This window comes from Triticum dicoccoides, chromosome 2B (genome assembly GCF_002162155.2).
Source record: "Triticum dicoccoides isolate Atlit2015 ecotype Zavitan chromosome 2B, WEW_v2.0, whole genome shotgun sequence".
Lineage (NCBI taxonomy): Eukaryota > Viridiplantae > Streptophyta > Magnoliopsida > Poales > Poaceae > Triticum > Triticum dicoccoides.
Genome location: NC_041383.1, coordinates 709,004,923 through 709,017,971, shown reverse-complemented (window position 1 = coordinate 709,017,971; position 13,049 = coordinate 709,004,923). Strand labels below are relative to the sequence as shown.

The 13,049-nt window shown below is 47.7% G+C and overlaps 1 protein-coding gene and 1 pseudogene across 1 annotated transcript; one reads left to right on the top strand and one right to left on the bottom strand.

Moving 5' to 3' along the window:
• The first annotated feature begins 2,667 nt into the window (after nt 1-2,667).
• LOC119368427 (protein synthesis inhibitor II-like) lies at nt 2,668-3,568 on the top strand. The gene has a single exon (XM_037633691.1). The coding sequence runs from the start codon at nt 2,668-2,670 to the stop codon at nt 3,385-3,387; it is 720 nt and encodes a 239-aa protein (XP_037489588.1). The 3' UTR covers nt 3,388-3,568.
• A 2,313-nt stretch (nt 3,569-5,881) lies between these two features.
• On the bottom strand, nt 5,882-8,591 carry LOC119361222 (annotated as a pseudogene).
• Between the last annotated feature and the right edge of the window lie 4,458 nt (nt 8,592-13,049).

Below are 13,049 nucleotides of genomic sequence, written 5' to 3'. Positions count from 1 at the left end.
AAAAAAATCGTATAAAGAGTAGTGTTGTCTTTACACCTTCACATATACTCCCTCCGTTCCTAAATAATTGTCTTTCTAGAGATTTCAACAAGTGACTACATACGGAGCAAAATGAGTGAACCTACGCTCTTAAACATGTCTACATACATCCGTATGTTATAGTCCATTTGAGATGGCTAGAAAGACAATTATTTGGGAACGGAGGGAGTAGTATACCCGCCGTCCGTCTTACGACCGCCTGCCCATGTACGGCCCGCCCACGTACACCGATCGTGGCGTCGGTACTCGGTTGAAAAAAAAAACCAGCGTTGTCACCCCGGCCCCGCCGAGGAAACCCTAGCCTAATCAATTGTTGCCGTGACTCCGGCCGCCAGGGAAATCAAGTCGTGACGTGATCGCCGGCTGAACACGTGGTCCACCGTCGTCACGACGTCGACCCTCACCAACGCGTCGACACCCTGCTCGCCTTCATCGCCGACACCATCACGGCGGCGTCCGCAGTCACCGATGCGTCATGACCCGGGTGAAACGCCAAGTGCTCCCGCGTCGACGTTTCTCTCCTCCCACACACCCTAGACGACGTGTGAAGCACCACCGCATCGCCGTCGAGCCCAGGCGAGGACCCGTCGACGGCCGACAGTAGGGTTTTTCCCATTTTTTCTTTGAAATATGTATGAAAAAAATCGCTCCTTACCCAAATAATTTGGTGCACATTGTTTTTCTACATTGAAATTGGTTACACATTTACTTATGCATGACACATAGCCGTGCCACTGTTAAATGAACTGACTATATCCACGATGATGTTGTGGGATGTTGGCATTGATCTAACACCTTGTTTGAAGGTGTATTGATGAAGCAAGAAATGGGATGATTCTAGTAGCGAGAATGGATCATCGTCACCGAATGCAAACGAACCTCCCGGAAACAACTATATGAGTCAGGATGAATCGTATAGTGGTAATGTAAGTGTCGTGAATGTTGACCAAAAAATATCGAATACAAACTAGTGCATTGACACTTACATGTCTTTTTGAATTTGTACAGGTACATGCCAATGATGACAATGAGGAATATGATATAGATGAGCAATCTTATGCAAAAAGTGTGAGCCAAAAGTACGTTTAAAAAATGTAGGGCATTGATTGACATAAAAATTGCATTACCACTTATATGTTTTACTTTAGATGTGCACAGACAAATGCCGATGGTGACAATGAGTGGAATACTTTAGATGGTGACAGTGATTAGAGCAACGTCGATGCATCTTACGATGAGAGCACGAGCCAAATAAGTTTTTAAAATTATTTATAGAAACTGACAGTATAACAACAGACTTACATACATGGTCATATGTCTTATTTGCAGGGTGGTGTTGGTGGTCCTAGCGGGAACGATGATCATGTCGATGATGTTGAGTTCGACCTTGTCGTCGGCTATGATGAATATTAGGAAGAGTCACTAGATATGCATTGGCAAGTGATGGCCAAGACGTCCAGGTTAGAAGGGGAGGCATACATGTTCTAAAACCAGTACGCGAAGGAACCTGTGTTCAACATCAGGAGAGACTTGCTGAAACATAGAAAATGTCCTGCGGAAAGTATCCGCTTGAGGAGGTATCTCTGTTCCAGGGCAGGAAAATGATAGACCAAATTTTGTACCATGGAGGTCGGACCCACAGGCTTAGACCGGAGAGTCGATGCTTCAGTGAACCCCATTTAACAGCGAAGCTTGATAAAAAGCGTGAACTTTGGTATGTCAGCAGTTTCGTCGATGATCACAGCCACGTTCTTGCAAGACCGGACAAAGTCCCGTTTCTCTTGTCTCATAATCAGATCAAAGAATTTCAGAGAGCAGAGATCTCAGCTATATATGCCAGGAGATGGGATCAGAAAACACATTATTTTTGACAACTTCGTCAGCGGGTATGGGTTGTATGCTAACACGGTTGGGAGGAAACTGTATAATATGTGCTACAGGAAAATGATGAAACTGCTTGCACAAGGTGATGCTAACATTGAAAAGACAGGGATCCAGATTTTTTTTTCTTTGAGCACATTGTTGACGCAGGCTCAAAAACTTGTTTGGCGTGATTCGCTGTCACGTCGGGACTATCTTGACTACGGTGATGTGACCATCTTCGACGGTATGTACAAGATGAACAGGTATGAAATGCCGTTCATCCCTTTTGTGAGTCTGAACAACCACCGTTGAACTAAAAATCGGTAACGCTCGCACACTGCATCTAGGGTAATTATGTATTTTAGCCATGTTATCGTTAGAATTCCGCAAACATTTGTGTGTTTTTCAGCTGAAAATGTTGTGTTTCTTGGAATGTTCTGCTTGATATTTGATGATGGACGGTGATTTCAGCAAATCACAGAGTGCTCATCACATCCTTGGATGCAAAAGCTAGAGGTTGGAATTGAAGCACGCGTCTGGTGGTGCTGCAGGTTGGAACATGGGCAGTAACCAGTAAGTCACACTCTTGTTGTGCCATTTCACGCTGCTTTCGTTGCACTAGCTATAGCAGGCAGGAGCAAGTCAGGTGTGCAGTGCGATGGGTGTGGGTTGCCACCGCCACCCTAAGCTATATAGACTGCTTCATTCATTGTTATGTTCATTGAAGAGAAGAGATCGATAGATCGACCCAACGATCGATTCGCCATGGCCACGTTTCTGCTCTTCCTCATACTTGCCCTCGCCGCCGGCAGCAGCAACCACGGAGGAGCAGCTGCTGCCGCCGGCGACGCCCGACCTGCCCTTGCCGTCATGACGCTGCACAGTCACGATCCCGAGAGCCCCTCCGTGGCCTTCCAGACCCACGACCTCTCCTTCGCCGGCTTCACCAACGGGGGCGGCCACTGGCAGGCTTTCCCAGGCCTCGCCCACCTGTTCCCGACGTCCACGCCCCTCCCGTTCGGCAGCAGCTACGACGACCTCATCGGCGGCCTCGCCAACCTGCTGGGGGTGCCCCTGGGGCGGCAGGCCATGGCCGACGCCGCCAGGGTGCTCTCCGCCTACGACCCGTCCGCGGCCGCGGTCACCGACGTCGAGCCAGTCAAGCGCGCGCTGGCAGCGCTCAAGGTGATGCTAGGCGAGGCGCAGCGGCTACAGCCCATCCACGAGACCGTCGTTCGCGGGTGGGAGAGCGAGTCCCGCGTCGCGCCCGAGCACCTGCCCTACATCGACCACTGGGACACCATATCCTACGAGATCATCCGCGCCAACCGGACGGGCAAGTGGAACGGGCCCTTCGCCAAGATGCTGGAGACCCAAGCCAACATCCGCAGCCAGGAGGAGGCGCTCGCCGTCGTCCGGGTGCTGCTCCATGCCGACTTCGAGCAGGTGCTCGAGGCTCACGGCACCAAGATCAACTTCCAGTAAACATGCATGCACGCTGCTTTAGAATTCAGATTTGTGCTCCATCTCGTATCGAGTCTACGTTTCTTTTATTAACCATGTTCGTGTTGTTACTTCACTCAGCTTGTGAGCTTCAATATGTTCTGCTCACGAAATACAATGGTGCTAAAACTTTGACATTTGAAATTTATGTTGAAACTCTGAAAGAGATTATGGATGGAGAATCACATTAACTGAGACGTGCTCTCAAATATATATCTCACAAAAGCGTCTTATGTTCAGCTCCGGCTTATTTGAATGAAGTCTTGGTTATCTCACATTTTTGTGCTGCCTGTGCCACTTTGCCGGTTCTTGCTCCGGAGGTGGGCAGGAACCAGTTGATGACACCCTCCGCATTGCGCGAAATGAAAAACTAGCGGTACCGGTTTCTACCAGGTAACGCAAAGGCGTTGGGTCCATTCTGTGATGCGTGCGTACAAATCATTCCTATACCATAGTCAATGTATCTACAGTGGCCAAACGGTTTTTTTTGTGTGTATTCGCACACAATAGATACAGTGGAGCCACACCTGCACTTAACACATTGTGTCCATCTTACAGACCATGCCTCTCGGCATTTGTTTGAGGAACCGTTGGATTGGGTAGACCCGCCGTGCCGCACCACGCCCCCGCCGCCGCTGTTCTGCAATCACGCCGCCAGGAGGAAGTGGAGCGGACCTCCAAGCTTCAGCTTCGCAGGTTCGTAGTCTGGATCTGACAGCCCGAGAGTAGTAACAAAGTCGAAGTCTTTTAGTATATGTTGACGCCCTTGATTTGTGGGTCATGGAAGTCGAATCACAAATACTACATTTGTCTCTTCAATCTTTCCGGTTCATACTAGCCGCGGTAGGCTTAATTTCCCGATTGTCGACAAGAAGGAGCCTCTGGTTTCCCCTAATTCGTGCTCTATGATTTTGTCCGTTTTGTGTGGGTTAGTCCCGATTTGTGATTCTGCAATTGTTCGGACAACGGGTTGTAGTTCTTATAGCTCCGGTCAGCCATCCCCAACGTACGGGTTGCATCCAAACTTGGTAGGTATAAAGCTAGTTATCCCAGCTGCTTGCAGTTAGTTATCCCTCCCGATTCAAACCTACGACGTGAAGATCGAGCCACCCTCAGAGCATCCACAGTGTGCATTTTTCACTGCCTCTAAGCACTCTCTCTCTTCTTAGAGGTCGCCTCCATACACTGCACTTCACGCCTCTAAGCAAAAAATCTCTAGCATCGCCTCTTAGCTTGGAGGCTGCCTCTAGTGATTTAAATAATCAAGCAGCCCCACCCGTCAGCCTGTTTGTGCTCCCAACGATGCATGTGATGAACCAAAGTTCTCCTCCATTCAGATTACCATGCCTTTGTTTAATCAATCATAGGCCCACAATAGAGGTTGAAACAAAATGTTATACACTGCGTGGTTTTGAGATTGTTTGGAGGCAGCGCTGTGGGGTCCAGCTTAGAGGCAAGCTAGCCTCTAAGCACTGTGGATGCCCTCAGGCGTGAACTCGTTCTATGGGTCTCCACCTATCAACAACTCGATTCAATATATCTCTCATCTAATAGACTTTCAGGGAAAATCGTGTCCCCCTAAAAATGCCCTAACATCGTATGCCTATTGCGTTTCTACAAAGCACCCAGCATTGACTGCTATAAGCATGCTGCTGTCCGCGATGCACGCGTTACCGCAAACTACTCAATGTTGCAAGCGGACGCTCAAGGACGACACACGGCTGCAAGCCCGCGCTTGGGGATGGTGTGCTGCTGCATGGGCGCTGATACTGCAATGCCATGTTGTCGTCGCGGTCCTTACCACAGCAGTGGCCCCGTTGCAGAAGTACCGCCTTGCCACCCCGTAGCAGCGCCTTGCAACACGGTTGGCGGTTGCCATCCTGCTCGCGGCTAACACCCTGCTCGTTCGGCTTGGGATTGCAACATGACCAACATTGCGGCCGGATTATAACATGACTGATGTTGCGGTCAGATTGCTGTGTCACCAATGTTGCAGCAGCTAGCCGGTGGTCGCTCGATCACACTGCTCCAGTGGCTCTCGACACGGCCAATCTTTGTCAATGATCAGATGGCCGAAGCATAGCATTGGCCCTAATCTTTTGGTCATTTTACATAAAAAAAAAGCAGAGCGGTTATCACGTTACAAGCATCATGGTGAAAGGAAAAGCCAAGGAAGCTACCATATTACAGTTATTATGCAACAGAGATTGACCACACGCCTTAATTAATATGATCTTCAAACTCGCTCGCACATAGATGCACTTCTAAAACAAAAAGGGAAAATGAGCTGACAAAAGCTAAGGTACATAAATGCACTTCTAAAAAAAGTCTCCTGCCAACCAGTCATACCGAATACTGATGATGGTCACAGCCATCAGTGTTTATTCAGAAACCCAGCACATAACATCATCACACAACCTAAAACCTGAAGTACCAACGCAACAAAAACTCACTTAGTCCTGATAGATAGGCTTATTCAGCTAGCGCAGAAAGCTCTCCATAACTTCCCCTTGCACATTTGCCACCAGCTCTCTGTTTTGATCTCGATCTTCTGTCTGTAGAATTGACAGTCTGCGAATTCAGAGTCTGCACCCGCCCTCAAGACACGATCTCTCACAGTTATTAACAGTTCATCTAAAGCAATAATTTTCCTCACAAGAGAATTCTTCTCATCTTCAGTGTCAATACAAAGTGAGAAGGCCTCTATCTCTGCAACATTTGCGTCACCATCCTTAATCAAAGCTTCTTTATATGATTGTAGTGCTTTTATAAGGACTGATGAATCATTTTCTGTACTCTCAAGACCAACATTTCCAGTAACCTCGGATTTTGAATCCTCCTGTGACAAAATGGAAATTCAGTGTAAATAAGAATTCAAGTTTTTATGCAGACAAATATGTGCAAGGGAATAGAATTTAGCGATTCTGATCATTTTATCTAGCTTTTAGGGAGACAATGAAAGTGAAATAAATTACTGATACACCACTGCCTTCTAAAACGTTCTAAATCTACTGTGTCATTATATAATACAAAAGCAATTGAAATAACAGTTAATACTTGATGGAACTAGTAAAAGTTAATTAGATTGGAGTGCCTTATTAACTATAGAAATCAAACCAATATGTAGGCTAAAAAATGTGAAGATTTACGGACTTAATGGATGGCTAATATGCATGCACCTATAGCTAGAAAGCACATATATATGTTGCCCGCCTCCAAAAACATGGAAAATGTTAGATAGTGCCATTGGGATAATCATGTGAACATATATATAACAGTCGAAATCAAAGCTTGAATCGTGTTGCGTACGAATGAATATATTGGCAAATGCTTAGTTCTCACTGACATCAAATTATGAAGGACATATTTATTAAGTAAGACATAAATTTGAAACCGACGTAGAAGACCAAAAAATTTAGGAGAAAGAAAACCTAACTTAGGCATATAACTTATCCATATCTGAATACTTAAACACTACTGCAAAACCTAGCTATTCATATACTAGTTATAGATTATGTATGTGGAGCTTTATAATAATGCTATCATATAATCTGCAGAAATCCTCCAAACTTTTAAACACCATTGACAAATCAGGCTATTCATGTACTAGTTATACATTCTGTATGTGGAGCTTTTATATCTCAATGCTACTGCTATCATATAACATGCATAAACCGTCATGCTAGAAGTTGACAATTTTGCATCCTCTTGTAGTAATGTAAAACGGAAAGTTGAGGTTGCCTACTATACAACCTCGGTCCCAAATTACTTGTCTTAGATTTGTCTAGATTATGTATGTGGAGTATTTTTTTTTTGAAGGAATGGGAATAGCACTGCTAGCTCCTCTACTACGAGTTATGCAAAGACATGTAACTTTGACTAAAACTGATAGCATATCATAGCAATACAATCGCCTCAGGAAATATCATTGCATACAATTTATGGACCAAACATAAGAAGGAAGAGAATCCTTAGCACCATGGTCACATTTCTTACCGAGATGTATTCCATAGAAGGAGGCCAGGCCGAGTAGGGATGGACGTGGAAGCTAGGTCGCTTTCTATTCTTCAGATGCTGCTTCAGCTCCGCTGTTTCCAGAGACAAGGACAGGAACCACTCCGGGGATTTGAAGTTTTGAACTGATCCACGTAATTTTTCCATGGGCGAAGTGCAAAGTATACAAAACCATTGAAAACTGTCATAAGCCGCACTGAGATTGTATCTTCCACTGAGCAGCTGGTGACCTCCATAAAGCTAGCGTGCAACGGGAACATCTTGTGCAGCACAAATCTCTCATCGCCGTCATCGCCTGCTGTCAAGATCCAAACAGAAAGTGTGCATTCCTTCTCATTTACGATACAGAGCTTCCCATCAGTGGTCTGACCAATCTTAAATTTTTGGTGTACCATTCTCAAGGGCGGCGGCAGATCCATTCGAGAGAACTGAAATGAATCGGTTTTGAGCACGAAAATGTACTCGCTGACATATACCCCGAGCATGGACTCGGTTTGCCAACAGATAAACCAATCCAGCACGGTGCAGGCTGTGCACCTGAAGCCCTGAGGCAGCAGCGTCGCAATCTCCGGAAAAATCTGCCACTCCATGGTGTCCGATGAGAAGACAGCGATGCGTAGCCTATCCCATGAGTAGTCTTGACGGACACATACCACACGGGACGGCCTCTGATCCTCTTCGGAGCAGAATGTGTGGAACCCAAGGGAGGTGCCGTCGGGCATGTCATGATGATCCTTGGGGCGGAGAAACAGAGCCGTCGTTTCGGGGTTGTACCGAACTCCCTGCTTGATGCTCGGGTGTTTGATGGCCATGGCGCCGCCATTGTAGGCCGGAGGATCGGAGAAATCGACCCGCCAGTCAGAATTGTCGTCGTCTAGGAGGTGGGTGAATCCGGCGAAGGGCCGCCGTGAGGTGGGGAAGGCCATTATTGTGTGTGCGAGGAAGCGAGGGCGGAGCGGGGGTGCGTGGAGCGCGCGGAAGCGGCGGCGGAAGGCGCGGGACGAACGGACGGCGCCGAGGAAGCCGGAGCAGGTGAGGGCGGCAGAGGCGAGGCTGGGGAAGTTCGGGAGGCGGAGGAAGATCTCCCGGAGCAGGTCGTCGTCGAGGTCGCTTATGGTGGTGGGAGCGGGTGGTATGGGGTGTGCCGGCGGCGGCGACGGGTGGGAAGCCATGGCTGGTTGCGCTCAAGCGAAAACAGAGACCTGGCCACGCTTGGAAGAGGAGTGAGGACTGAGGAGCCGACGAGAGAAGAGATTAACAAGTGACCATTGGTTTGTTAGCGAGATAGAGGGGAGAAGTTGCGCTTCCACGTCTAACACTCTCCTCCTCTTCTCTAGGGATGAAGGTATATATCCACTCAGCTAATAGCTCAGGTTGTTAGGCAGTGCCAATTTTACATTTTTACTAAATATAAACTTGATTGGCTAAAAAAACTAAATTTAAGCTTGTTCAAATCTGATTGCTCCTATTTTATATATAAACATAAACACTATTACACTGGTACATTCATTAAAATAGGAAAAGGGCTTGAAGAACCGAAGAAAAATAGGAAGCAGCGATTCGGAGCGCCGGCTCTGATATGAGCCCGAAATCCGGTGCATCAATTGTTGCTTTGGGATATTAGAAAAGAGGACTCTCGCGTCAGAGCTCGATAGCGAGAAGAATAAGGATACAAAGAGAATACAGTGCGTTCAGGACCCTAAAAAAACAGTGCGTCCAGGTGGGCCATATTCATATGCGCGGGAGCGTCGTTGTTAGTAGGTCGTCGCAGCATTTTCCTGAATTGTGGACCAGGACGTCTCGTGTGCATGTGGGCTTCGTGCGTCAGAATTCGTGAATGGGGCGGCGATGACGAGGCGAGGCGAAGAAGAGGAGCGGCAACAGGTTTGTCGTTTGAGCAACTGCTGGCGGAATGGAGGCCCGACAAGATGGACATCTTGATCTATCCAGTCGATAGATGAGTTCCCCTTTCTTGATCCAAACCTCTACTCATCATCCAGCACATCCGCACTCAATGATTGATGAGTACGTTGCAGGTTTTCGTTGTGAGAGGTGTTCGCCGACAGCCTCGAGCACTCAAATTTGGTGGCCCTTTGTTGTGCCGCGGCGGGGAGGACCGGAGGCAGAAGCGATCGAGGAGTTGAATGCCGCTTCTGGGTGCACACAGGTGTTTAGCGTAGGCAGCGACGAGCGCAAGAGGAAAGGTTATCCTACATAGTTTGTGCAGTCGACTAGGTAGGTGAATTCGGAAGCACCCGTTTGCCGCCACGTCTGGCAGCCAATTGCCACGACCCACGTGGCACAACCTCCTACATGTTTTTTTAGGAAACCACCTCGTGTGTTTTTTATGGACAATCTCTTTTTTTTTTGAACATTAGTACAGACACAAGCGCTCATATACATGCGCATACACTCACCCCTATTAACGCACACACGCACACCCTACCCCTATGAGCACCTCCAAAAGACTGAGCCGGCATATAATCTTGAAATTTACGAAGTCACCGTAGGCACCTCGTCGTTGACGGGAACGTCTCCTCCCACTGAATGTGCATCGCCGGAAATCCTGAAATAAATCCAGGAATAAATGCGAGCACCAGGATTTGAACCCTGGTGGGTTGGGGATATCACAGTCCCTCTAACCATCCAACCACGGGTTGGTTCGCTTTTATAGACAATCTCACGAAGCTTTTAGTAAGTCGTTACAATATTTACAAGGACAAACAAAAAATCACCAGGTTGACCTAACAAAACATAATAGCCAACCTCGTAACGTTGTGTTTGGATGTTCGTATTTGGTTGTTCTCCATTGAAGCGTTGAAACCTGGCTCAATACCGTTCAGAAAAGTCCATGTGTGAATGCACCCTCACATGATACGGACCCCCGAGGCTCTGATTTCCACTGAATTCGCCTTTCTCCACTCTCCGGCAAACATACCAGTTCATTCTACCCAAAAAAAAAGAAATCGACAAGAGGCGAGAAGTGCGGCAGAGGAGCTGAGATCTGCCTGGCAAGCAAAGGTTGATGCGGGCACCGACGGCGACGTCCTCGCCGTCTCCCCCCTTCACTCCATCGCTCAAGCCCTGGAATTTCTATGCATGTACATGCTAGCTTTTAATCTAATTTGTATTGTGAAGATTTGTAAAGTAAGCAGTATATGTTAGCTTTTAATTCAATTTGTTGTGCAGATTTCATTTGATACATATAATATGCAATTCCAACGTTTGCCGTGCAAACATGATTTGGAACTGAATCCTAACTAGGATTCCATGCTTAAATTCAATGACCAACCAAACAAAAGAATTTGTATTATGCCCATTATAGTTTCCTGGTTGAATTGGTATTCCATTCAATTCAATATGAAGACCTCCAATACAGACATCGAAACAGAGTGTAATGTAAAGCATGCTTCACTACATTGTGAGCCTCAAAATTGAAGCTCCTAAACTCGTGAACAAAATTACACAAAGTAAAAACACTCGAGTGCTATATGATTTCGTGTATTCTAGCTCCATAGTCGGCCGAGCTGTTGCTTGATATCATCAATCACCACCTTGCATAGACGCAATATGGATCCTCCGTAAATTTAGATCATTGGTGAGGACTAGTGCCTCCCGAACATGCAGTGCTCCACGGTTGCAGGATCCGTAATGCCTCTGAATAAAAACGCCAAAGGTCCCAAGTAGACACCAGCATGGTCTTGTCTCACTGCTGCAGCAGCTCAAAAACCTGAACTCCTCGTTACCGATGCATCGAGAAATAAGGGATGCAGTCACTCCCGGGCGCTCTCAGAGCTCAGGCGATTCTGGCCGTCCATCTCGTTTTCCTGATACGATTCTAGCCGTCGGATCAAGCCTCTGGACGATCTGGGCCGCCGGATCAAAAAACGGCGCTGTAGCAATGAATAGTTACCATTTTTTCCCGGCTCGCTCACTCGGTGGCTTCGACCGGAACTCGCTGACTTGTGGGGTAGCACGCTGGCGGACCCGCATGTCATTCTCTGTGGCTGGGACACGTCCCGTGCAGCCCGTCGGCGCGGTCCAGCGATAAAAGATCTCATGCTACCGCCGAAATTCCCGTCCCCCTCTGAGGGCATTTTGGTTATTTCGCATCTTAGGTCAACACTTGCCCTTTTCCGATTCACTGCCTCCTCCCCAATGAGTGCAGGGTTCGATATCTCCTCATTTTCTCTCCCGCACATCTCGAGAGAGAGCCACCGCCGCCAATCAACCTCCCCGTCCGCCACCGCCGCCAACCATCCGCAGCCGCACCATCATCCCCTCCCTGTTCCTCTCCCGTGGCTGAGCCAGCCATGGCAAGGAAGAAGCGCAAGTCCTCTTCCTTCCTCCCTCACCCCCGATATGAATCCTCTCCTGGAACCCTAGCCAGCAGCACGCATCCCATATGGTGTCACCGAGCCATCGCGGGGCTCCTTGCGCAAGCGCACGACCTCCTCCAAGGCCGCGCCCGAGGCCGACCTGGAGTTCACGGTCACCAAGGAAAGGTAAGGTAAGGGGAGGGGAGGGGAGGGGAGGGGAGGGGAGGGATCGAGCAACAAGGTGAGGCAGCGCCCAGATCCACAGGTCCGCGATCGTCCTTGAGGTCGGCCATGGAGGTCCGGTCCGGCCCGACAGCAGCCATGGAAGGAGACACCCGAATCCGTAGCTCTCCAAGGACGCGCTAGCTGCAGGCCATCTCCGCTCATCCACGGATCTCCAACTATGGTGCGTGCACATGATCCCTGAACCCCTTGTCTGGCCGGTTTCTTCATCTCCCCTCCTTGTGATTCCTTGGTTTGTTTTGTGTGCAGTTGCTCCGATCTGGAAGAGGTGGTGGAGTTTTCATTGTTGCTGCTGCAGGTGGGCGAGGCACGAGCCCTCATGGCTCCTCCCTCCTCCTCCCCCCGTGACGTGGTGAGCTCCACCCCCTCTTCCTACCCCCCTTCACATATATCTTATCTAGACAATTTGATTGCAATTGTGGTTCTGGACACGACCTGGCAGTGATTGCTAATTTCAGTTTTTAAAAATCCAGTTCAATTCAGTCATGTTCTTTTTCTTTTGTGCGAAAATTCAGTCACGTTCAATGTTCAACTTTTAGAGTTAAGAAACCGTTGTTATGACCACTGTGATTTAGATGTTCAGAAATTCAGACAAGTAGTATGATGAAATGAGCCACCTTTTAACCCCCTACTAAACCTACTATGAATGTGTAGAGAGCCAATGAAGGGAGGTGTGGACATTTTACCATGTTCATAGGAATAAATCAACATAAAATACATAGCTTGTAGATGGTTCGTCAACCACCATCAAACCCGAGTTGTAACTTTCTGGACTAAACTAAACTATGCAATTGACTGAAATAAAATTGAACCGTGCAATTGACTCAAAAATAAATAGAAAATATACTATGGCTGTGTCTGCAAAATTACATTATGGAAAGATGTGTGTGAGGTTATCCCATCGCCATACTTTGTCCATCATGTCGCTCTGATGAGAAAACCTCGTTCACGTTCATTAATAGGACAGAGTGCTGCTGAAGTATCTATGTTGAACAATTATAACAGTACCAAGTAAGTTTGTTCCAATTGCATTTGATGCAGAAGGCATGACACCGCCATCATGCGTCA